Source organism: Schistocerca serialis, chromosome 12, assembly GCF_023864345.2.
Source record: "Schistocerca serialis cubense isolate TAMUIC-IGC-003099 chromosome 12, iqSchSeri2.2, whole genome shotgun sequence".
NCBI lineage: Eukaryota > Metazoa > Arthropoda > Insecta > Orthoptera > Acrididae > Schistocerca > Schistocerca serialis.
In genome coordinates, this window is record NC_064649.1 from 165343782 (window position 1) to 165367260 (window position 23479).

Genomic DNA, 23479 nt, shown 5'->3' on the forward strand with positions numbered 1-23479 from the left:
ATTCAAGACATTCTTGCAGACAGAACTCAACATGTAGCTCTTAATGGAACTAAATCGACAGGTGTAAAGGTAATATTCGGAGTACCAAAGGGAAGTGTGATAGGACCGTTGCTGTTAACAATATACATAAAGGATTTAGAAGAAAGCATCGGATCCTCTTTAAGGCTATTTGCAGATGACAAAGTTGTCTATACCAAAGTAGCAACATCAGAAGATAGTAAGAATTTGCAGAACAACCTGCAGAGAATTGATGACTGGAACAGACTCTGGCAGTTGACCTTGAACATAAATAAATGTAACATATTGCGCATACATAGAAAAAGAAATCCACTACTGTAGAGCTGCACTAATGACAAACACCTTGAGACAGTGTCTGCCGTAAAATATCTAAGTGTAACTATCCAGAGTGACATTAAGTGGAATGACCATACAAAACAGATAGTGGGCAAAGCAGACACAAGACTCGGATTCATCAGAAGAATCTTAAGGAAATATAACTCATTCACAAAAGAAGTGGCTTATAAGGCACTTGTTCATCTGATTCTTGAGTATTGTTCATCTATCTGGGATCCCTATCAGGTAGAACTGGTAGAGAAGATAAAGAAGATCCAACAAAGAGCAGCACATTTCATCACAGGATCTTTTAGCTGGTGAGAGAGCATTACAGAGATGCTATACAAACTCCACTGGTAGATGTTACAAGAGAGGCATTGTGCATCACGGAGAGATTTCCTTTTGAAATTTCAGGACAGCACTTTTCAGGAGGAGTCCGACAACATATTACTTCGCCCCGACATACATCCCGTGTATTAACCACGAGGAGAAAATTCAAGAAATTAGAGCCAATACAGAGGCTTACCGACAATCAATCTTCCCACACACTATTCAGGAGTGGAACAGGGTTGGAGGGTCAAAAAGTGGTAGTGAAAGTACCCTCCACCACACATCATTAGGTGGCTTGCGGAGTATGATGTAGATGTAGATGAAAGGGTGAAATGCTTAACTCCATTTTCAAATCTTCCTTTACAAAGGAAAACCCAGGAGAATTGCTCCAATTTAATCCTCAAACCATTGAAAAGATGAATTAAATAAGTGTTAGTGTCAATGGTGCTGAGAAACAGCTGAAATTGTTAAAACTAAACAAAGCTCCAGGGCCCAATGGAGTCCCTGTCAGATTCTCTGCTGAATTTGCAGCCAAGTTAACCCCTCTCCTCACTACAATCTATCGTAGATCCTCGAACAAAAAACCGTGCCCAATTTTTGAAAAAATGGCACAGGTCACACTCATCTACAAGAAGCATTGTAGAAGTGATGCACGGTTTTTGAAAAGATTGATCATGTGAAACCCAATTCGCACTTTTCTCACATGTCATACTGAAAGCTTTGGATCAAGGCAACCAGGTAGATGCAGTGTTTCTCGATTTCCAAAAAGCATTTGTCTTAGTACTGCAATGTCAAAAGTATGATCATATGGGGTATCAAATGAAATTTGTGACTGGGTTGAGGACTTTTTGGTAGGGAGAATGCAGCCTATTATCTCGGATGGAGAGCCATCATCAGATGTACAAGTAACTTCGGGTGTGCACCAGGGACCATTGCTGTTCATGTTGTATATTAATGACTTGTAGACAATATGAATAGTAAAACCAGTCTTTTTGCAGATGATTCAGTTATCTATAATGAAGTACTATTTGAGAGAAACTACTTAAATATTCAGTCAGATCTTGATAAGATTTCAACATGATGCAGAGTTTGGCAACTTGCTCTAAATGTTCAGAAATGTAAAATTTTGCACTTCACAAAATGAAAAAATGTAGTATCCTATGACATAATACCACTGAGTCACTGCTGGAATCAGCCATCTCTACACCCAGGTGCTTGTATATGCTTTGTAGGGACACGAAATGGAATAATCACATAGGTTCAGTCACGGATAAAGCACGTAGTAGACTTCAGTTTATTGGTAGAATACTGGGGAAGTGCAATCAGTTTACAGCAGAGATTGTTTACAAATCACTCGTGTGACCTATCCTAAAATACTGCTTCAGTGGGTAGGAGCCGTACCAGGTAGGACTAACAGGGGATACTAATGTATACAGAGAAGGGGAACACTAATGGTCACAGGTTTGTTTAATCTGTGGGAGATTGTCACAAAGATACTGAAGGAACTGAACCAGAAGACTCTTGGAGATAAATGTAAACTATCCCAACAAACTCTGTTAATGATCCCTCAAGAGCTGGCTTTAGATAATTACTCTAGGAATGTACTACAACTCCCTACGTATTGCTCACAGAGGTGGCGCGACGGTACGATTAGAATAATTACTGCGCACACAGAGGCATTTAAACAATCATTCTTCCCATACTCCATACACGAATGTCACAGGAAGAAACCCCAGTAACTGGTAAAACGGGACGTACTCTCCGCCGTGTAGCTCACCGTGGTTTGCAGAATATAGATGCAGATGTAGATGTAGATGAGTCTGTCAATTCAGTATCCGCAGTATCTCTGTGACACTCTCTCACGGGTCAGACAAGCCTGTGATCATTCGGGCTGCCTTTCTTTCTATCCTCTGAATATCCACTATCAGTCTTGTCTGGTATGGGTCTCACACACCTGAGCAATATGCTAGAATGGATTGCAGAAGTGTTTTGCAAGCAATCTCTTTTATGCACTCATTCTATTTTCTTAGTGTTCTACCAATGAACCAAAGTCTGCCACCCGTTTATCTATGGCAGAGGCTACAAAACAGTTCAGTTCAATTTCCCTACAAATTCTTACATCCAGAGATTTGTATGAGTTGCCTAGTTTGATGCAGCTGCCTCTTTATCTCTGAATAACCACTCAGCCTACACTTGTTTGAACATCTTTCCTTCTTTCCTGTAATTAAGTTCTGGTCTGCCTCTAAAATATGTAGTCTTACTAACATTCCCTGCCCAACTGACACCAGGCAAACATTCATAATTTTGTACTTCACAGCATTTACGTTAGCTTCATCTCAATACATTTGGCAGTGGCCCTGCCATAGTGGTAACATCTGTTCCCACCAGATTACCGAAGCTAAGCACTGTCGGGCCGGGCTAGCACTCGGACAGGTCACCATCCGATCTGCCGACCGCTGTCGGCAAACGGGGTGCACTCGGCCCTCGCGAGGCAAACTGAGGAGCTACTCGATCGAGAAGTAGCGGCTCCGGTCTCTTAAACGTACGTACGGCCGGGAGAGCAGTGTGCTGACCACATCCCCCTCTGTATCCGGTGACACCTGTGGGCTGAGGACGGCACAGCAGCCGGTTGGTACCGTTGTGCCTTCACGGCCTGTTCGGGCGTAGTTTAGTTTAGTTTCTTTTCGATACATTTACTCAAATGTTTTTTCATTCTCCATTTCGTGTGGAGTTTACAATACTGACAGTGTGGTATCATCTATCTCATCTGATGCAACACCAGGCACCACGATTTATTAGCCGACAGTCAGCAAAGGTGAGAAGACGGCAGCTGTATAGTCAATAAAAAAAAGGTGATGGCTCTGTAACTGTACCGTGTAATTTATATTAAGAAAATGTTCAGTTATTGCCTATTGCCAGTAGAATTATTTTCCACCTGTTCATCATAGGAAATGATTTGTGAATGTATAATGTAGATTTATAGTGAGTAGTGAGAGGAATTATCACAATTCACAATATCGTATTATCTGTAGTGAGAGGAATTATTCACAATTTAAAAAAAATTGCAACTGGGTATTTTTATTTATTTTGCACAGAGTTTGGGAAGTTATATGGAAATGAAGCATTAAAGATCCATTTAGCCCAAATGGAAGATTGGAATTAGAAACTCAGAGAATGTAATAAGCCTTTTATTACAGCAATGAGTGGTAGTTGTCTTTGACTTAAAAATAGGAACAAATTATTTTACTAAATCCAAGAAAACTGATCTACTAATAGTTTTCTACACTGAGGTGGGTAAACAAAAGAAGAAAGTATTACAACAAAACTATTCTTATATTATTGCGATGAAATGGAGATTTATTATGGTGTACAGAGTTTCCTCATATTCCTCCAAAGTCCGCTTCATATAGCAGGCACCAGTAACTGAAAAGTATTTTGAACTTCAGTCCAAGTAAAGCACTATAATCAAATATACTTCCCTTCACCACCAAATTAATTACTCCTCAATGCCGCAGATTGTTCTGTATCGAGCTACTCCTTCCTTTAGCCACATTGTGCCAGGGAGTTATTTTCCCCCCAATTTATTTATTTATTTATTTATTATCATCCCATTATCATCACACTTGTGATATAGGATTTGTCAGGATACATTTCAACAACTATATAATATCTTAACAAAAATTTTTTCTATGCTGAATTCATATGAATCTATCTTATGTTTAATACAATATACAACTAATAAGTGTTTTTATAATGTAATTTCTTATGTGCTTAACAGACCTATTCCTCCATGTTGTGATTTCATTTGTCACATTTATGATATCATATATTCTTATACAGTTGAGCAGAGCTATTCACTTATCCTGTAGTGACATTTGTCAAGCATGTGGTTCTTTATATAATAATACAGTTGAGCCTAGAAATTCACTTACACTGTATCAACATTTGTCAAGCATGTGACTCTTTATAACAGTTTTAAATTTATCCTCATTTTCCAGCTCTTTGATATGTTTTGGTAGTGCATTAAAAAAGTTTGATGCCTTGATTACAAACATGTTTCTGACTTCGGGTCCTTGTTACAGCTTGTAAGGGGAAATCTTTACATTGCCGTGTATCGTAATTATGATAGTCTGTATTGGTTTTAATTTTGTCCTGATTTCTTTTGATCATCAACAGACATTTCAGAATGTATAATGATGGAATTGTTAAAATTTTCAGTGCTTTAAAAAGGGGCCTACAATGTGTTTGAGGTGGGCTCTGGCTCATTATCCAAATAGCGCATTTTTGCAATTTGAAAATCTCATTTAGACGACAATTTATTTTTTCCCAGAATACTATCCCATAGGACACAATGGACTGAAAATAGCCAAAATATACTAATCTGGTACAGTCATTACTACAAACTCTTGAAATTATTCTAAGTACAAAACATGCTGAATTTAGTTTTAGTGCTAAGCTCACCAAATGGTCCTTCCAGTTTATCTTCTCATCACTGTGCATACCCAGGAATTTTGCACACTGTACTCTTTCAAGTTGTTTGTCCTCCATGGTGGCATTTAGGTCATCATGTTCACTTATTTTTCCATATTGCACATAATTAGTTTTTTTTGCATTCACTGTTAGCTTGTTTGCACTAAACCATTTTTGTATATCTTGTAGGACATGGTCCACAGTACTGTGCAATGACTGCTTCATATCACTAACTATTAAACTAGTATCATCAGCAAATAACATGATTCTAGCTTTTCTCTCTGACACCCGGATATCACTAATGTAAATGAGGAACAGCAAAGGGCCTAATACACTTCCTTGGGGTACTCCTACAGTGACCTCCCTTGGACCTGACCTTAGTTTAATTTTTTGGCTAATATTTGGTGCTGTAATTTCAACTACCTGCATCCTCCTTTCCAGATACAACTCAAACCACTTTTTTACCGGTCCACTAATACCTATAGCTTCACGTTTTTCCAAAAGTATGCTGTGGTCAACAGTGTCAAAGGTTTTTGACAGATCTAGATTTAATCCAACTACACTTTTTCCCTCTCCCAATTTACTGATTATTTCTTTTGTGTATTCCAGTACAGCTGTTTCGGTACTTCTCCCAGCTTGAAAACTGTGCTGATTACTGTTTACCAGATTGTGGATATTAAGATTAAGGTTTTACAGATACAAATGAAATATAGAGTCACACATTGAGAAAGTTGGGAGAAGTGAGACAGGTCTGTAGTTTTCTATTTTAAGCTTAATTCTCTTTTTCAACAGGGGAACGACTTTAGAAATTTTCAGTTTCTGTGGAAACACTCCCTCAGCCATTGACACGTTTGCTACGTGCACCAATGGTTTCGCTATTTGATTAGCTGTTTTCTTTGCTAGTATTATTGGCACCTCAACTACTCCAGCTGACATCTTGGACTTGGGACTTTTAATCACTTTTAAAACTTCCTTTTCGTTTGTTGGGACTGCCATCATACTGCTGGGTGCCTTGGGTGCTGCTCTCTTCATCTGCTCCCCAAAATTCCTGCTTAATGTCTGGGGTATATTTAAAAAGTAATTATTTATATAACTGGGCATGGCATATTTATCTAACATTTTATTCTCCTCATCTTTTAGAATAATTTCCTTATCTTTGATAGGTACCCCAGTTTCTTTTCTCACAATTTCCCATGCTATTTTAGTTTTATTTCTGGACTGTTTTATTTCCATGTCATTACTTATTAACTTTGCATTTGCAATTACTCTGCAGTATATTTTCCTATACGTTTTTACATATTCTATAAAATCAGTATCTGCACATTCCCTCAACTCTGAATTGAGTTTTTTCATTTTTTCACACAATTTATTAATGCCAAGAGTCATCCAAGAACCTGACTTTATGTGTCCATTAGACTTGATTCTGGTCAGTTTCTTTGGGAAACACATATCAAAGTTCATCAGATAATTCGATGAAAATATACTATATGCCTCATCTGTACTTGTTTGTTTCATAACATCTAACCAATTTTTATTTTCTAAGATACTTATGAACTGATGACAGCTGTCCACAGAGAAGTTTCTTTTGTAAATATTATTTACACCTTTATCGTCGTTTGACCTTAAAGGGATTTCAATGGTGAGAGCATTGTTGTCAGACAATCCTAAATCTATGTTACCTCTATTTCACAGAGTACCTCTTTGTCAGTTACTCATCTAACCTTCAGCTTTCTTCTGTAGCACCATATTTCAAAAGGATCTGTTTTACTGTTGTCTGAATTGCTTATCAATCACGTCCCAATTACATACAAGTGTAGACTCCACACAAGTACCTTCAGGAAAGGTCTCCTAACATAAACGTAAACACCGCTCACGGATTAGGCCTCAGGCCTGTTCTGGCTGGCCAACTGCTGCCTAAAAGGCACTACGAGGAGCGGTCTACAACGGTGGAATGTGTGATCAGCATGCTGGCAAATGCTCCAGCCGTTGTAGCCACCAGATGAATCCTGATGATGCTGTTGCTTCTTAATTTGACCTCACAAGGGCTGAGTGAATACCGTACCATATCTCCCTATCTCAAAAGATATCTGAAGAGGTACCAGGAATTGAACCTGCGACCTCCACACTGAAGGCAGCAAAATTAATCGTTTGGTTACAGAGGTGGACTTTCTGACACTTAAGTTTGAATTTGATGTTAACAGAGTCCTCTTTTTCAGAAATGCTTTTCTTGTTATTGATAATCTGCATTTTACATCCCCTCTAATTCAGCAATTATGTTATTTTGCTACTCAGATAACATAACTCCTCCACTACTTTTAGTGTCCAATTTTCCAATCTAAATCTCTCGCCACAGCCCATTTTAATTCGAGTATATTCTGCTACCCTGTCTCGCTTTTGTCGACATTCGTCTAATATCCTCTTTTCGAGACATTATCCTTTCTGTTCACCTACTCTGCGAGCCCTCTCCCGACACTAACAGAAATTACAGAGTCATCAGGAAACCTCAAGCTTTTAATTTCTTCTTCCTGAACTTTAATTCCATTTTCAAATTTATTCCCAGTTTCCTTTACTGCTCACTCAGTGAACAGACTGAACGACACCTGGTTTAGGCTACAACCCCATCTTCCTCGCTTTGCAGCACTGCTTCCCTTTCGTCGGATCCGCACGTGGCGGGTGTCATGGAATAGCGGGTGGTTAGACAGAGAGCAGATACGATTAGAAGTACGCATAATCACAGTGGCACTGCTGTTTACGTAAATTCGTACAGCATGTCCAAGAGATTCCATTAGACAGAGCCTAATCATTATAAATGATCAAAATACAGAAACGCCACTATAACCTTCACTCGTAGACTACTAGTTGGCTCATTGCAGTGTCTTCTTATCCAGTTCAGCAGTGGTGCTACATACGTGTACGACCAGAGATGTGGCTTCAAGACGGCAGCGGATGCGTTCTGCCTGGCACGGTATCGATACTGTACGGCACTGCAACTTTCGTGCCCTTAAACTCTTACATCTGCAGTCTACTTTCTGTACGTGCCATAAATATCCTTTCACTCCCCGTATTTTATGCCAGCTAACTTCAGGGGCAGTATTGCCCTGTGTGTTTCTACATTTCTCTGGAACCCAAACTGACCTTCCTCGAGGTCAGCTTCTACTAGTTTTCCCGTACCTCTGTAAGCGTGATGGCGTGTCAATAAATAAGTTGCAAAACAGGCTAGAGGCAATAAAAATCGAAGTAACTTCCTGAAATTTGTTTCACTTTGCTACATATTCACACTGTACATTCAGACACTTATCCCACCTTTTTACAAGCCCTCAATAACTGGCAGCAAAGAAGTCTTCCGAGGGTAAGTTGGGACCGTAGGGCAACTGTTCAAAGCATTCCCAATTAAATATCGGTAACAGGTCCCGTATTTGTCTTTCTGTACGAGGGCAGGCACTGTCATCTAGAGGAATCAATACATTTGTGGTGAATGGTGTGTCAAGAGTTCCCACACACTGGTGCAGTATGACATGGCATTCGGTGTCTCACCGTGAGGCCGGAATTTAACCAGTACAGCCCTCATGTGTCCCAAAACGTGGTGAGCAGAATCTTGCAGGCTGACAGAATGGCCTTCAGTGTTTTTATTGTCGAAGAGGTAGAATGCTTCCGTTCCGTGGATGGTCGTTTGGTCTCTGGTTGAAAGTGGTGAACCCAAAACTTGACCCCTGCAACAATTTGTGCCACTAAATCCTCTCCTTCCTTCCTTCCTTCCTTCCCCAGAGTATCGAATGAGGTGCTGTTGAGAAAAACCCATTATATTCATTTTGTGCTCCTCAGTCACCATGCTAGGCAACCACTGTGCACAAACTTTATGCTCACCCATTATAGTGTAAGCTGTTTGACACGAACAGCCTACAGCACGTGCTACGCCACTGATCGCCACATACCACTCGTTACGAATTATCTGCTCCACACACTGCTCCTCAGTTTCAGTTGCAACCACTGCAGGACAGCAAGCATGCTCCCAATCTCTGATGCTTTGCCTTCCCTTTATGAACTCCTGATCCGAGTGAACGCAGATTTCTGTGATAAACAGTTGTCAACATACACGGGACCCACTTCACGATACACTTCTCCTGTGAACAGCCCTTCCACCCACAAGAAATGCACGACCACACACTATTCTACTCGTGTACACTTCCCTGCAGCCTCTAAATGTGTACACGTGCCACTATCTGCTGGCAAAGTATGTATGCACGATTTAAACACAGTATAAGGTAAACCGATATTTGTGACTTATTCGTTGACTTGTCCTCACAGTGTCAGTATTTTGCAACAGTGGTTTAGTAAACCGTTGGTCCAGTAGAATACACAACTGTAAGCACAGCAACTGCCTTCTCTGGAATTGGAATCATGACACCCTCCTTGAACTCGGAGAGTATTTTGCCTGTTTCATACATCTTATGAGGTCTGTTCAAATAATTCTAGAACTTTGTCCAAAAAATTTGTCTACGCTTACCTTCTACTATTTCTACACGCTCTCTTTGGAAATACTCTCCACCACAATTGATAACACCGCTCGCAACGTCATTTCTACATCCGGAAGCAGTCCTGGTACGCCTCTAGACGGATTACGCAAAACGCTGTCTGAAAATCTTCTTTTACATCGTCTATCATTGCAGATCCTCGTCCTTTCAAAAGGGATTTCAACTTCAAAAATAAAAAAAGTCCACAGAGGCCAGGTCTGTAGAGTACGAAGCATCAGGAAGCACAGTGATTTCATTTTTTGTGCTACAGTCGTGCAGCAACAAGGAGAAATGTGTGGACGCGTTATCGTGATGCGAGAGCCGTGAACTATCTCGCCACTTTTCAGGCTGTTTCCTTCTCACATTTTATTGGGCTTCGTAACACGTCCCAATCCTACCATCAGTTAACAGTTTGTCCCTGTGGGACAAATTCGTGATGAAGATGAACAAATCATTCAAAGTCAAAGAAAACTGTCCGCGTCGCTTGACATTTGATCTGACCTGATGAGCTAGTTTTGGCGTCGGAGAATCCTTCCCGATCCATTGTGAAGATTGAACCTGAGTCTCAACATCATAACTGTAGACCCACATCTCATCACCCGTTACGATACCCTTAAGGACCATCTCATTCTCATTTGTGCGATGCGAGAGCCCTTCACAGGTTGCACGGCGAAGATCTTTCTGGTCTCGACTCACGAGCTGTGGGACGAATTTGCTGGCAACACATTGCACTCCAATATGCTGTGTCAAGATTTCATGACACGGTCCAATTGAAATGTTACATTCTTCCGAAATCTCTCGGACAGTCAGTCTGTGACTGGATCGCACAATTTTGTCAATGTTACCGACACGAATGTCGGTGGTAGACGTCAGAGGGTGTCCCGAATGAGGGTCATCTCTAACTTCTGTCCAGCCATTTTTAAACTGTGTCAGCCATTTGTAACACAGAGTACGACTTAATCACTCATCACCGTAGGCTTCCTGCATCGTTTGGAGTGTCTCTGCAGATTTTCTTGAGTTTCGTGCACAATTTAATGCAGATGCATTGCTCCTCTAGCTCTTCCATCTCGAAATTCACAAACTGTGCAACACAACATTCCACTAAATGCAGCACTGAACAATAACTAACAGAAATACAACAATGAAACTTCTGCCGATTACACATTAAACACAAGTATACGCGGATGCGAACCACATTTCACTCTAAATTACAAATGTTCTGGAATATTTTGAACAGACCTTGTACACACACACAATGGAATAGTTCTGTCATGGCTGACTCACCCAAGGATCTCAATAATTCTGAGGGAATGTCATTTCCTCCAGGGGCCTTATTTCAACCTTCAATGCTCCAACAAATGCTTCTCGCGCAATAAGATCCCCCGTCTCATTTTCATTTACATCATCTTCCCGTTGCTTTCAAGTTGATTTCCATTGTAAAGTCCTTCTACACACTCCTTCCACCATTCAGCTTTCTATTCTTTTCGTAGTACTGGCAAGCCATCTGCGCTCTTTATATACGTACAGCTGTTTCTCTTTTCTCTGAAAGTCATTTTAATGCTCCTCTACATGTCATCTATCTTTCCCCACAGTAATGTGTGCTCCTGTAGCTTTGCATTCATCCATTAGCCATTCCTGCTTAGCAGTTTTGCACTTTCTGTACAACCGACACACACACACACACACACACACACACACACACTAAGAACCACAAGGGCCTCAAGCAAACCATCATCAAACCGAATATCAGAGAAGCCAGTGAGATAGCTTTTCGTGACGGTTCATACATACAATGTGGATCTAGAGCACAGACAAACGTGACGCAGCCTAAGATTGATGGATGTCAGAAGCATAAATAAATGCTACAGTCTCAATCAATGATGATACGCTTTGGCCTCTTATGGTTCTCAGTGGCTCATATAATTTATGGTTGTATAATTTTATCAAGCAGTACAATATAATTAACACAAATTTCCTTATGTCTCTCAGTAATTCACATACATTTGTAAATTGATTAAACATGTCCTATTTTTATGTGTAATTTATGCAGTATACTCCTGATTACATGTTTACATGCAAAATGAAATAATTAAATACAAGTACATTCTAAATTATTGAAAATTAGATAAAAATTAAAGAATTCTTTAAATTAAGGAACTTAGTACTGTAGAGCAGTACAGGTCATTGTCCCAGAAAGTATTATTATTGATGCTGAAATCTACTGACTGCACGGTACTATGAAATATGAAAAATCAGGTTGTTCTGCAAAATAAAATTTCGTCACAAACACTGTCTTTCCTAGCATTTACCCCATCATAAGGCACTACTATTTAACACGATTTGGCAGATTTTGTTTTTGTAGTGTTGGCAGAAGACCAACACGGTGTTTCTTGAGGAGGCCGAAATGCACGCGTTTAATTACACGCAGACTGGCGTGAGGTCTGGAACAGGACAATATCTTGAGAATTGCAAATAAAGTACGTAGATGATGTAATACTTAACTTTAATCCACAATTGTAGAACATCTCTCTTGACGGTACATGTTATAACCACAATATATATAGCAAAGGATTATGGCGCCTTGCTAGGTCGTAGCAATTGACGTAGCTGAAGGCTATGCTAACTATCGTCTCGGCAAATGAGAGCGTATCGGTCAGTGTAGCTTCGCTAGCAAAGTCGGCTGTACAACTGGGGCGAGTGCCAGTACGTCTCTCTAGACCTGCCGTGTGGTGGCGCTCGGTCTGCAATCCTGACAGTGGCGACACGCGGGTCCGACGTATACTAACGGACCGCGGCCGATTTAAAGGCTACCACCTAGCAAGTGTGGTGTCTGACACCACAGTTTTTATTTTAAATTTGAGGCCAGATACCCTTCCTGGTGCCACAGTCACCAGTTAACGTCAGGGAGGAGAGCTGTGGCTGCCACACGACTATGGATCGTGTAAACTTTGTCCTTTGTGTAACCGTATATTACAAATATTTGTACCGAGTGGAGATTGGGGACCAGCCCAGCATCTCCCTACACAAGTGCAGGAAACCACCTAAAAGCCACACTCAGGCTGACCAAAGTACCAGACCACCGGTTCCTAACCGCCACTCTTCGTCGGGTCCGTGCTCGGCTACCGTGAGGCCTCTGCCTTTGCAGCACAGTTTCCCTTCGGTGCTGCACGTATATCCTCACACTGTTCTATTTCTTCTCCCTCGGCGAACATGTCCGGAATATTTCTGGAAAGGAGTTTTGCATTTTCAGTGGCCAATATCAGAACAGTCTCTGCACTGTTTTTCATTTCTTTTTTCTTTTCTTGTTACCCTTCTCCTATCCTTCCTCCGTTTCGGCATTCGAGGTCCTCCTTTTTCCTTCTTCCTCCCCGTGCACCGCCTATGCCTCTGACACAAAACACGCGAACGGGTAACGTGTAAAACCCAGCCCCGAGTCGACAGGTAGAGTTCGCATGTAGAGCCCGGGCCCGAGGAGAGATGATTGCCTGAACTGCTACCTTCTCAAATTGCCAATTGGTACGTCTGTTAGGTGTTCGTGAGGTGCAATCTGAAGCGCGAACAATCGTCTGAGGCAAGTGTGTCCCCTTCTGACGGGTGCCCCCCAGTAGTAAGGAGCACGCCGCCGGAGATGCCAAAAATCATGGGGGATTTTCTCGCAATGAGCCAATCGTCTTCACCTTCAACGTCTACAAAACATAAACGGAATGAGGCCGACGATTCAAAAGACCCTTCCAGCTGCACCACGGTTCCACGTGGTTTCACATATTGAAGACGGTCAGTCACTATGCTAAATCCATATATTATCCGGAAAGGTGTCGATGCGACTGCTGGCCTTGTGAACTCCTGCTCTCATTTACACAATGTCACTTTACTTTCGGAGGCTACTTCTGACTCTCAGGTGCAACACTGCTCGCAGCTCTGCTCCTCCGCAGCTATCCAGTCGGTGTCGAGGCCCGCCGAATGCAGAATTCTTCCTGCGGTGTTATTTACACTACGCCGCTCGACGGTCTGACTGAGGCAGAAATTCGAATGTATCTCTCCGATCGGAGTGCCATCGCAGTCTATCGTGTGATAAAAAAGGTAGATGCCTCCTCAGTGCCCGCACGCACTCTGTTTCTCACTTTTGACAGAGTCGTTCTTCCGTCAAAGACCAAAGCAGGTTATGAAGTTATCACAGTCAGACTGTATATTCCAAACCCGATGCACTGCTACCGGTGTCACCGTTACGACCACACCTGAGAGTCCTGTCGACTCCCGGCCAAATGTGTAACCTGCGGTAGGGACGCTCACGAGGGCGAGTGCCCACCTCCTTCTCCCCGCTGCAGCGACAGCGGTGACGACCGTGCCGAATCCTCCCGCGATTATCCCGCGTATCTCGACGAGTCGGCTGTCCGGGAGATACGAGTGAAGGAAAAACTGCATTACCCGGCTGCTCGTAAGTTGTCGGCTACTCGTAAACCCCGCGTTCTACCGACTGGCACCTACAGTATCGTTCTCGCTCTACGGAGGACCCGGCCGTGCAGACGTCCGACCTAATATTTAGCACCGCGATTGTGAAATTGCTCGGTGTCCCGGTAGCGTCCCCGTCTCCTCCTCCAGCTGTGCGACAAACTTTCGCCTCCCAGGGTTGAGCCACCTGCTACACAACAGGCAGGCATAAAAGACAGAAGGAACACTCCTACAAAGACTTTGTACATCCCTCCAGCCAGCCGACATCAGAGTCTTCCTCTGCCAACCGGAAAGGCTCCGAGAAGTGGAACGGAGGCGGCCGGTCTCCCCTGTGACGCTGTCCCCACGTGATACCCTCACCTGGCAGAACTCTGTGTCGCCGGTGTGCACTCTCGGCTGTTTTTCTGCCCTGGAATACGCAGGCCAACAGACCGAGAATGCCGACACTCCTGTAAACTTCACGGAGTGGGATGTTCTCGCTTCCGTGTCCTGTAGCGACAGGTATATGTAGGCCAGCACTCGGCAGCCGCCGAGGTGACACCCCTCCGTTTTTTCCTCGTCGTGACTCTCCTCCGGTGGAACGTTTGCGTTCTTCGATCCGGCGACGACAATTTACGGGTGCTCTTAGAATCACAGTATCCACTCGTCCTCTGCCTCCGGGAAAACAAAATTGCATCCTCACGACCACTTTGAGCTCTCGCATTTCTTCCCAGTCTGTTTTGACCTCCTCCCCCTCGTGGAGGAGCCTCGTAGCTCGTACGGGATGACGTTTACAGTCGATCCACCTCTCCGATTACCCATCTCCGAGCTGTTGCAGTTTGCCTTTTCCTTCCTCACTTGAGCTTTTCCTTCTGTACCATTTATGTCCCTCCGTCATTTGATATCGCCGGGGCAGACTTTCTCGAGTTTATTGGGCAGCTACCTCACCCCATTCTGCTGCTCAGTGACTTTAATGTGCATTGGCCCCTTTGGGGTTCTACCAGAATGTGTCGGAGAGGTGCCCTCTCGGCTGACCTTCTCAATCAAATTAACCTCCTCTGCCTCAACATAGGAGCACCCACATTCCTTTCAGACTTCACGCACACCTATTTCCATTTGGAGCTATCCTATTGCACTGCCCAGCTCACCCACTGTCTGAGGTGTCTGTTCTCTGACACATAATCGAGTGACCGTTTCCCATGTGCTATCCGTTTGCTGACTCCTATCCCATCTACGTGCACACCCAAATGGCAGCTTACTAAGTCTGACTGGAGGCTTTACTCCCCGCTGGTGCCCTTCGACAAACATTGTGCTGACCAGGTAGAGTACCTTACAGATTGATTGGCGACTCCATGTTGTCTTGTGCACTACGACCAGATAACAGGTATACTTGAAAAAAGAGACAGCATTGGTCGTATATTTTTTACTATTGCAAAATCGATTTTCTGTCACTGAGTGACCATCTTCAGTGCTATATTGTATAACTTAAATTGGGATGCACTGTTGTCACTAAGCTTATGGCAATCACATAGTCTATGTGATTGCTGTAAGCTTAGTGACAACAGTGCATCCCAATTTAAGTTATACAATATAGCACTGAAGATGGTCACTCAGTGACAGAAAATCGATTTTGCAATAGTAAAAAATATACGACCAATGCTGTCTCTTTTTTCAAGTGTATCTTACGGATGTTATCATTACTGTGACACGACATTCCATTCCTCGCACTTTCTCTTCACCATGCCGCACCCCGGTCCCTCGGTGGACCGAGGCGTGCCGCGACGCAATTTGCGTGCGGACACGTGCTCTCTGCATTTTTAACCGTAATCCTACAATGGCAAACTGCATTCATTATAAACAGTTGTGTGCACAGTGTCATCACCTTCTTCAGGACAGCAAACAATCTAGTTCGGTTTCATTCACTAGCTCTTTTAACATTCCACTCCCTCGCCCACCATGTGGGCCGATCTCCGACAGATCTCTGGGATTTGCGGGCCTGACAGTAGCAGACAATGTCACAGTGGACCCTACTGCTATCTCCGACACCTCGGGCTGCCATTTTCCTGCCTTCTCATCTGTCGGAAATGAGTGGAGGAGGCTCGGGCAGGGCAAGCACTTTCTGCTTAACACGTAGGACCGCATCTGGGCAGAGGGCACATTTCCCACAACGGCTCTCGATCTTCCACCATAATCGAGTCCGTCAACACGAGGTGGCGAAGATGAGGTAGCCGAGGAGGTGGAAACGTGGGTTCAACTATGCCAAGACTGCTCGGCAGCTACAACAGGAAAACACAATTAATTAGCAGGAGTACAAAATAAGAAAGAATTTATTACTTAGCTTTGCTGCAGTCCACGATCAGTTGGTCGTCAATTATAGAAGGCGCGACTAGACTAAGCATCTGTAGAATGACATAATATACAAGTCACAAATTGTGCAGTGATGAATTAATGTCTCGTAATCTCAAATGTCGAATCCGGTGAATTTAAAGACTAACTTGGAACGGAGCTACAAAGACTCGATGGCAGCAATACTGAGCTGCAGATGACGACTAACATCGGCGCTGGCTGACCACTGAGCGTGGCTACGAACTGTAGACTGGCACAACTGCATTACTCTCCTGCTGCACACGAAGTGGCCCAGCGGTGCCTCGTGGCAAGCGTAACTACTGCAACTGGCTGTGTACTCTTTGGCTAACACAGCCATTCTTCTGTTCCATTTATCGAGAGAATCACATCCGGCGGATCGGTGTCTCAGGCGGTGGTGTGGTCGTATGACTGATGACATCACATCCCAGATTCTGGCACGAAGCCACTGTCATACCCATATCTAAGTCCAGTAAGGACAAACACCTCCCTTCTAGCTACTGCCCCATTTCTCTCACCAGCTGTGTTTGCAAGGTGACGGAACGTACGATTCTCGCAATTTACTAAGCACTGCATAATTTGGATTTAGTTGCAGTCAGCCATCTCATCACTTCGTCCACCCGTGTCACGAACGATTTGCTGCGGAACTCCCAGATTGTGGCCGCGTTTTTCGATGTGGAGAAAGCCTACGACAACTGCTGGAGGACCGGTATCCTCTGTCCTCTCTACAGGTGGGGCTTCGGTAGCCGCATATCCCGTTTCCTTCAGGAATTTTTAAAAGACCGAGTTTTCAAAGTACGTGTGGGTTCTGCCTTGTCGGACACCTTTATCCGGGAAAACAGTGTGCCTCGAGGTTCCATCCCGAGTGTCGTCCTCTTCGCTATCGCCATTAGTCCCATAATGGCCTGACTCCCACCGGACTTCTTTGGCTCCCTTTTTGTTGACGATTTTGCATCTATTCCAGTTCTCCACTGACTCGGCTCATCGAGCAGCGTCTTCAGCGATGTCTCGATCGTCTCTACTTGTAGAGCATGGACAGTGGCTTTCGTTCTTCTGTTGACAAAACTGTTTGTACATATTTCTTGTGGTGCAATGGGTTTCTTCCGCCATCTTTGCACCTCAGGCCTGTACCTCTTCAATTTGTTGAAACTATGAAATTCCTGGGTCTCACGCTCGATAGGAAACTTTCTGGTCCTACCACGTGTCTTACCTAACAGCCCACTGTATGCAGTCCCTCAATGTTGTACGTGTCCTCAGTGGTACTTCCCGGGGAGCAGATCGAACCACCCTCCACTGTTTGTACCGGCCCCTTTTCCATTCAAAACTAGACTAGGGGTGTTTCGTTTTTGCATCTGCACATCTGTCCCTCTTATCCTGTTTCAATACTATTCACCATTGTGGCATCTGTTTGGTCACTGGCACCTATTCACTGGACTGGCTGAGAGTCTGTATGCTGAAGCTGCCAAACTACCGCTATCCTACTTTCTCCTCAGCAGGTCAGCACACCGTTTGTCTGCCGTGCTTGGCCACCCACACTATGCCTCCTTCTTCAATGACTCCTTTGATCGCCAGCATGGGGCACGTCCCTCTTCTCTGTTTCCTCCCGGAGTTCACTTTCGGCTCTTCCTCCGACAGCTTAACTTCACAATACCTGCCACTTTCCTGACGCGTGTGAACCCTTCACCAGCTCGACTTCACGCAGCGGCCCGTGTTCGCCTCAGCCTTCATTCGCTTCCTAAGGACACTACTCCCAGCCTCGCTCTATCGCCTTCAGTTTCACGACCTTCACACAGAAATTCACAATAGTACCTTTGCGAATACTGACAGCTCTCGAACTGACCGTGATGTCAGGGGTGCCTTCGTCATTGGCACCGACATTCTACATTTCTGACACGGGTGCGTACGACCCTGCACCCTAAAACAAAAACAGAAGACCTGGTCATTAATCTGCTGCACAGAGCTGATCCGTGTCTGGCTTCCCTCGCTGTCACCCAAGGTAGCATGCTGCAGCTAAGCTGTACGAGAAGCTGCTTCCTTGACAAGACTAATTACACTCTACCGTAATGATAAAAAATTACTGTTGAGAACATGAGGAGAGAAGCCAGTATCAAGTACTATCTGTCCCAGACAGCAACAGAGCTAGGCACTGGCTCCTCAATCATCTGGGGTCTCAGTCTCAAGTCGGTTTAATGACTGAAACCATTTACCGACACCACACATAAAACAAATGTGTGATCCCGGTTGCTACTTTTTATTATTCTATTAACCGTGATTGTCGAGTTTGGTCATTGCATCAAAAATTCTCACACTACAGAAATAAGCAAACTGTCAATTGCATCTTAATCAATTTCACCCAAATTTGGAAGACATGCTGCTTGCTGTATCACATTCAGCACTATGGCAGTTAGAACTTCCTAGCTTCCACAGGAGTGGTTATATGGGCACAAAAGGGTTTCCTACCACTGACATGTAGGCTGCCCTGCATGACTGGCATGTCATGTGAGTAGTATCTGCACGACTTGCAGTGGCACAGCTGAGCAAGGTGGGGTGGGGGCGCAGGAGAGACTGACGGTGAGAAAGGGAGGAGGAGGAGGAGGAAGCTGAGAGAGAGAAGGGGAGGAAGAGATGGGCAGAGAGAGAGAGTAGGGAAGAGGTGGGAGTAGGGAAGAGGTGGGAGGATGAGGGAGACAGGGAGAGGAAGAAGTGGACACAGCGAGCGAGAGGAGGACGTGTGTGTAACATATGTGTCAAAAGTGTATGTGACCGAAGCCACAGGGAAAAGGCTAGTTAACGATAGTACGAGAAATGTAACCTACAATATAATTTTAACAGGTAACTGTAGTCCAAAAATAAGTTAAAAAATGAAAAAAAAGAAACATACCATGTATGAACTCTAGGAGTGATCTCAAAGCAAGTTGAGAGGTCCCACATTGCTAAATTTTGAATCACGTGCACTTTCTGCTCCTCAGAAGCACACGTATCTTTTAACCTGTCCAATCCCTCACTATAAAGTACAGAAAACAGGAATCGTCCGTCTGGTTAAAAACAGTACTCGCACAAGTGTGCCCTCATTTATATCTCACACTATAGCTGAAGGTTCAACTTACCGAGTAGTTCATCTTCTGACAGCCGTGAAGCTGCAAAGTTGTGAGATTCGGACAGTTCCTGCAGATCTTACGTAAGATACGAGCTCTGGTACCGCGCATCATCGTAAGTGTCCGCAGTTGTGGCATCGTACCGGCTGTCTGTAAGACCTCTCTGTCCGTCTTCTCACACCTGCAGTGGGCGCACTCGGAGCAGGTGACACCACAGCAGCTCCTCCCGTTCTGTGCCCTGCAGTGTGAGAGGCGCACAATGAGAAACACATAATGATCGAATTCTTATACTTTGACGTAAGTTTCGTGCCTAAAACTACTCTCGTTAACTGTGTAGTCAATTTGTAGTGAATTAATCCACAAGATCCTGAAGGCAGCAAATACTGGTGCCCAGGTTGATGTTCCTCGACTTTTGGAAGATGTCTGACAGGGTTCCACACTGTAGCCTAATAAACAAAAGATGAGCGTACGGAATATTGGACCAGTTTTGTGACTGAACAGAAGAGCTCCTAACAAATGGAACATAGTATGCCATTCTTAGTAAAGAGAAACCTTCAGGCATATTAGTAACCTCTGAAATATCCCAAGAGAGTTCTTAAAAGATGTCATTTTCACTTTTAGCTGTAACTGTTTTTATGTGCTATTGCAATTTTGGATTATAAGCCACTGTCTCGTAACAAGAACCGACACGACCTCACTGTGCCAGTACTGCGAACAGTTAAATGCGGCAGGAAAATACAGCTGTTAGTTTTCCTGAGGGCGTGATGCCTCTACTGTGTAGTTAAACGATGATGGCATTCTCTTGGGTAAAATATTCTGGAGGTAAAATAGTTCCCCATTCGGGTCTCTACGTGGGTCCGATAAGGAGGATGTCGTCATCGTGAAAAACCAAACATACAATCTACAGGTGAGGTCATAGACTGCTAGATCCCTTAATTGGGCAGGTAGGTTAGAAAATTTAAAAAGGGAACTGGATGATTTGAAGTTGAATATTGTGGGAATTAGTGAAGTTCTGTGGCAAGTGGAAAAGGAGTTTCAGTCAGGTGAGTACAGGACCATAAATACAAATCAAATAGGGTAGTGCAAGAGTAGGTTTAATAATGCATACAAAATAGGAGTCCATGCAGGCCAAAAACGGATATGAAGCCAACATTCACCACAGTAGTACAGGTTTATATACCAACTAGCTCCACAGATGATGAAATAAAAGAAATTGTTCAGACACATAGTTAAGGTACAGAAAAATTTAGTTGTGGCAGGGTACTAACTCCTGCTGTCGATGTGCACTAAGGTCGTAAGCTGAAGCGAAGACTTGTTATTTTTCGTATATCAAACAGTAGGTACTGGGAGATGAAGAAGCTTGCACAGGATAGAGTAGCATGGAGAGCTGCATCAAACCAGTCTCAGGACTGAAGACCACAACAACAACAATCAAACAATCGAAACTCAAGGTACGAACACCAACAATGTAGGAAGAGACGGACTGATAGTTACCATAAAGAAGACACATCAGGTTGCGGTCAGATGAGATTAAAAGGCACTCACACATATAGCTTTTGGCCACAGCCTGTGTCAGTAACACACACACACACACACACACACACACACACACACACACACACACACACACACACACACCATGCACACATGACCACCAATCCAGCATCTTGGGCTGGAATGCACATCACATTGGTTGCAGCAGCTATTTGGAGATGTAGGGGCTTGCACAGGAAAAAGTGGCAGGGGGAAGTGCATCACACGAATCTTTGGAATGAAAAGCAGAGCAATAACAACAATACGGCACTGAATCTTAAGTGTGACAAAGGCATGTAAGCCAAAATTGCAATAGCATTATAACAAAGGAAGTTGATACCCCAAAGGAGTGCTGTAGGACCGTAACTATCCACAGAGTGTATAAATGACCTTGTGGAGAACATCAAGAGGCCCGTCAGTCAGTTTGCAAATGATGACTGCCGAGGACTGACACTTGGTGCAGTGACTGTTAGTTGACCCTCAAAGTAAACAAATTAACATATTGTGCATAAATAAACAGAAAGACCCATTACTGGACAATTACACAATTGCCAAACAATCCCTGGAAGCAGCCATATTTATTATGTTGGAATATGTGCACAGAGCATTTTAAAATAGAATATCCTTGTAAAACTAAGTGTAGGAAAAGGTTGATGCCACACTTTGATTAGCTGACCACCCACAAAGGAGCTAGTCCAAAAGTCCTCGTTCAGCCAATACAGTGGAACCTCACTTAATAAGCAGCTCCCACAATGTGCAATTCACATAATGAGCTAAACAAATTATTAAAAACAGACACACTTAACAAGCACAAGTCACGACGATTTAGTGCAGCATCACCAGCCGTATGCACGCGGTGGGGGAAACAGTCGCCAATATGAGGAACTTTCATTGTCAGCAGCAGCATATCAATAATATCTTTAGTACATACCACAGTCCGGGTTTAGTGCTCTTTCTGCTACCACCTTACTGCAGCTTGCAATTACACATTTTTTCTAAAATAGTGTTCCCACAGTGTTTTTTATGCACAAATTTTAATAAGCTTCTTAAAAACGTCCCAGAAGCTAAAGCTGCAAGAATATGACCATGAGAGTAAGAAAATGACCTTAGAAATGAAATGTAAAATCATTGAAAAATGCAGACGTGGTGAGCATTGCTGATTTAGCATCACCTATTTGCACTATCCTCAAGAACCGGGACAAGATTGAGGAGATAGATGCTGCAGAGCGAGTGACATGAACATCCAAACAATGGTTTCGTACTCTGGACAATACTGACAGGTTGTTCCTTATACGGATAAAATGGATAAATGAAAAGCGATTGCAAAACACTATTAATGAGAACATAATTTGTGAAAAGGTGAGAACGATTCACTGATCTCTTTAAGAAGACACCAGTATCATCAGCGGGCATAGAAGTGTTTAAGGGAAGTGGTGGGTGGTCCGAGAAGTTTAAGAGAAGAACTAGCGTCCACTGCACGGCGGACACAGAGGCAGCAGAGAGCTTTCATCAGAAACTTCAAAATGCTCGTAGATTCTGAGTGTTATCTGCCACAGCAGGTTTTTAATTGTGATGAGACAGGTCTGTTCTGGAAAAAGATACTGAAGCATACCTTTGTAAGAGCAGAGGAGAATGCATTACCCAGGTGTGAGACAACCAAAGCCGATCTCACACTGCTATTCTGTGCCAATGCGAGACATTATTTGAAAATTAAACCTCTCCCTGTTTACCATTCAGAAACTCTTCACGCCTTCAAAAAGTGTAAAGGGCACAAGAGCAGGTTAAATGTGATGCGGAGATCTGACAACAAGGCTCGGGTGACACACGATCTTTTTTGTGATCAGATCGACGAAGTGTTTGGTCCTTCGATGAAAAAATATTCTCCCGAAATTAATCTACCACTCCGTATCTTGCTCATTATGGACAACGCTCCTGCATATTCTCCAATCCTCCAGGCCTACAAGACCACTTCCTTGAAGAATTTCAATTCATCAAAACCCGTTACTTCAGCCTATGGACCAGTAAATTATTTCTAATTTTAAGAAGCCCTACACTAAGGCACTCTTCAGGTATTTCTTTGAGTCGACTGAAGTTACCAATCTCACTCTCGGAGAGTTTTGGAAATATCACTTACACACGATTACCTGTGTCGAGATCACCAAAAAGGTGTGGGATGGGATTACCGAGAGAACTCTCACTTCTACTCAGAAGAAACTTTGGCCAGAGTGCACTGTCGAATGTGACTCGGAGGCAATAGAGTCGGTACCTGTGGAGCCTGTAGTCAATGAGACTGTGTCTTTGTTAAGAGCACGGGACTAAAAGTGGACAACAGTGATATCACTATCAGCTTGTGGAAGATTACAGCCAAGAAATGAGCACCGAAGAGCTTATAGAGTTGCAGTGTGTTTCACGGCA

The 23479-nt window shown here is 43.5% G+C and overlaps 1 protein-coding gene across 6 annotated transcripts in view; it reads right to left on the minus strand.

Annotated features, from left to right (window-relative positions):
• LOC126428063 (F-box/LRR-repeat protein fbxl-1-like) overlaps positions 1-23479 on the minus strand; it is a 122179-nt gene that overhangs the window by 55168 nt on the left and 43532 nt on the right. For all 6 annotated transcript variants that reach the window (XM_050089941.1, XM_050089940.1, XM_050089942.1 and 3 more), the window contains exon 3: positions 19544-19769. In XM_050089941.1, the coding sequence (XP_049945898.1) occupies positions 19544-19769 (226 nt within the window). The remainder of the gene's footprint in view (positions 1-19543; positions 19770-23479) is intronic.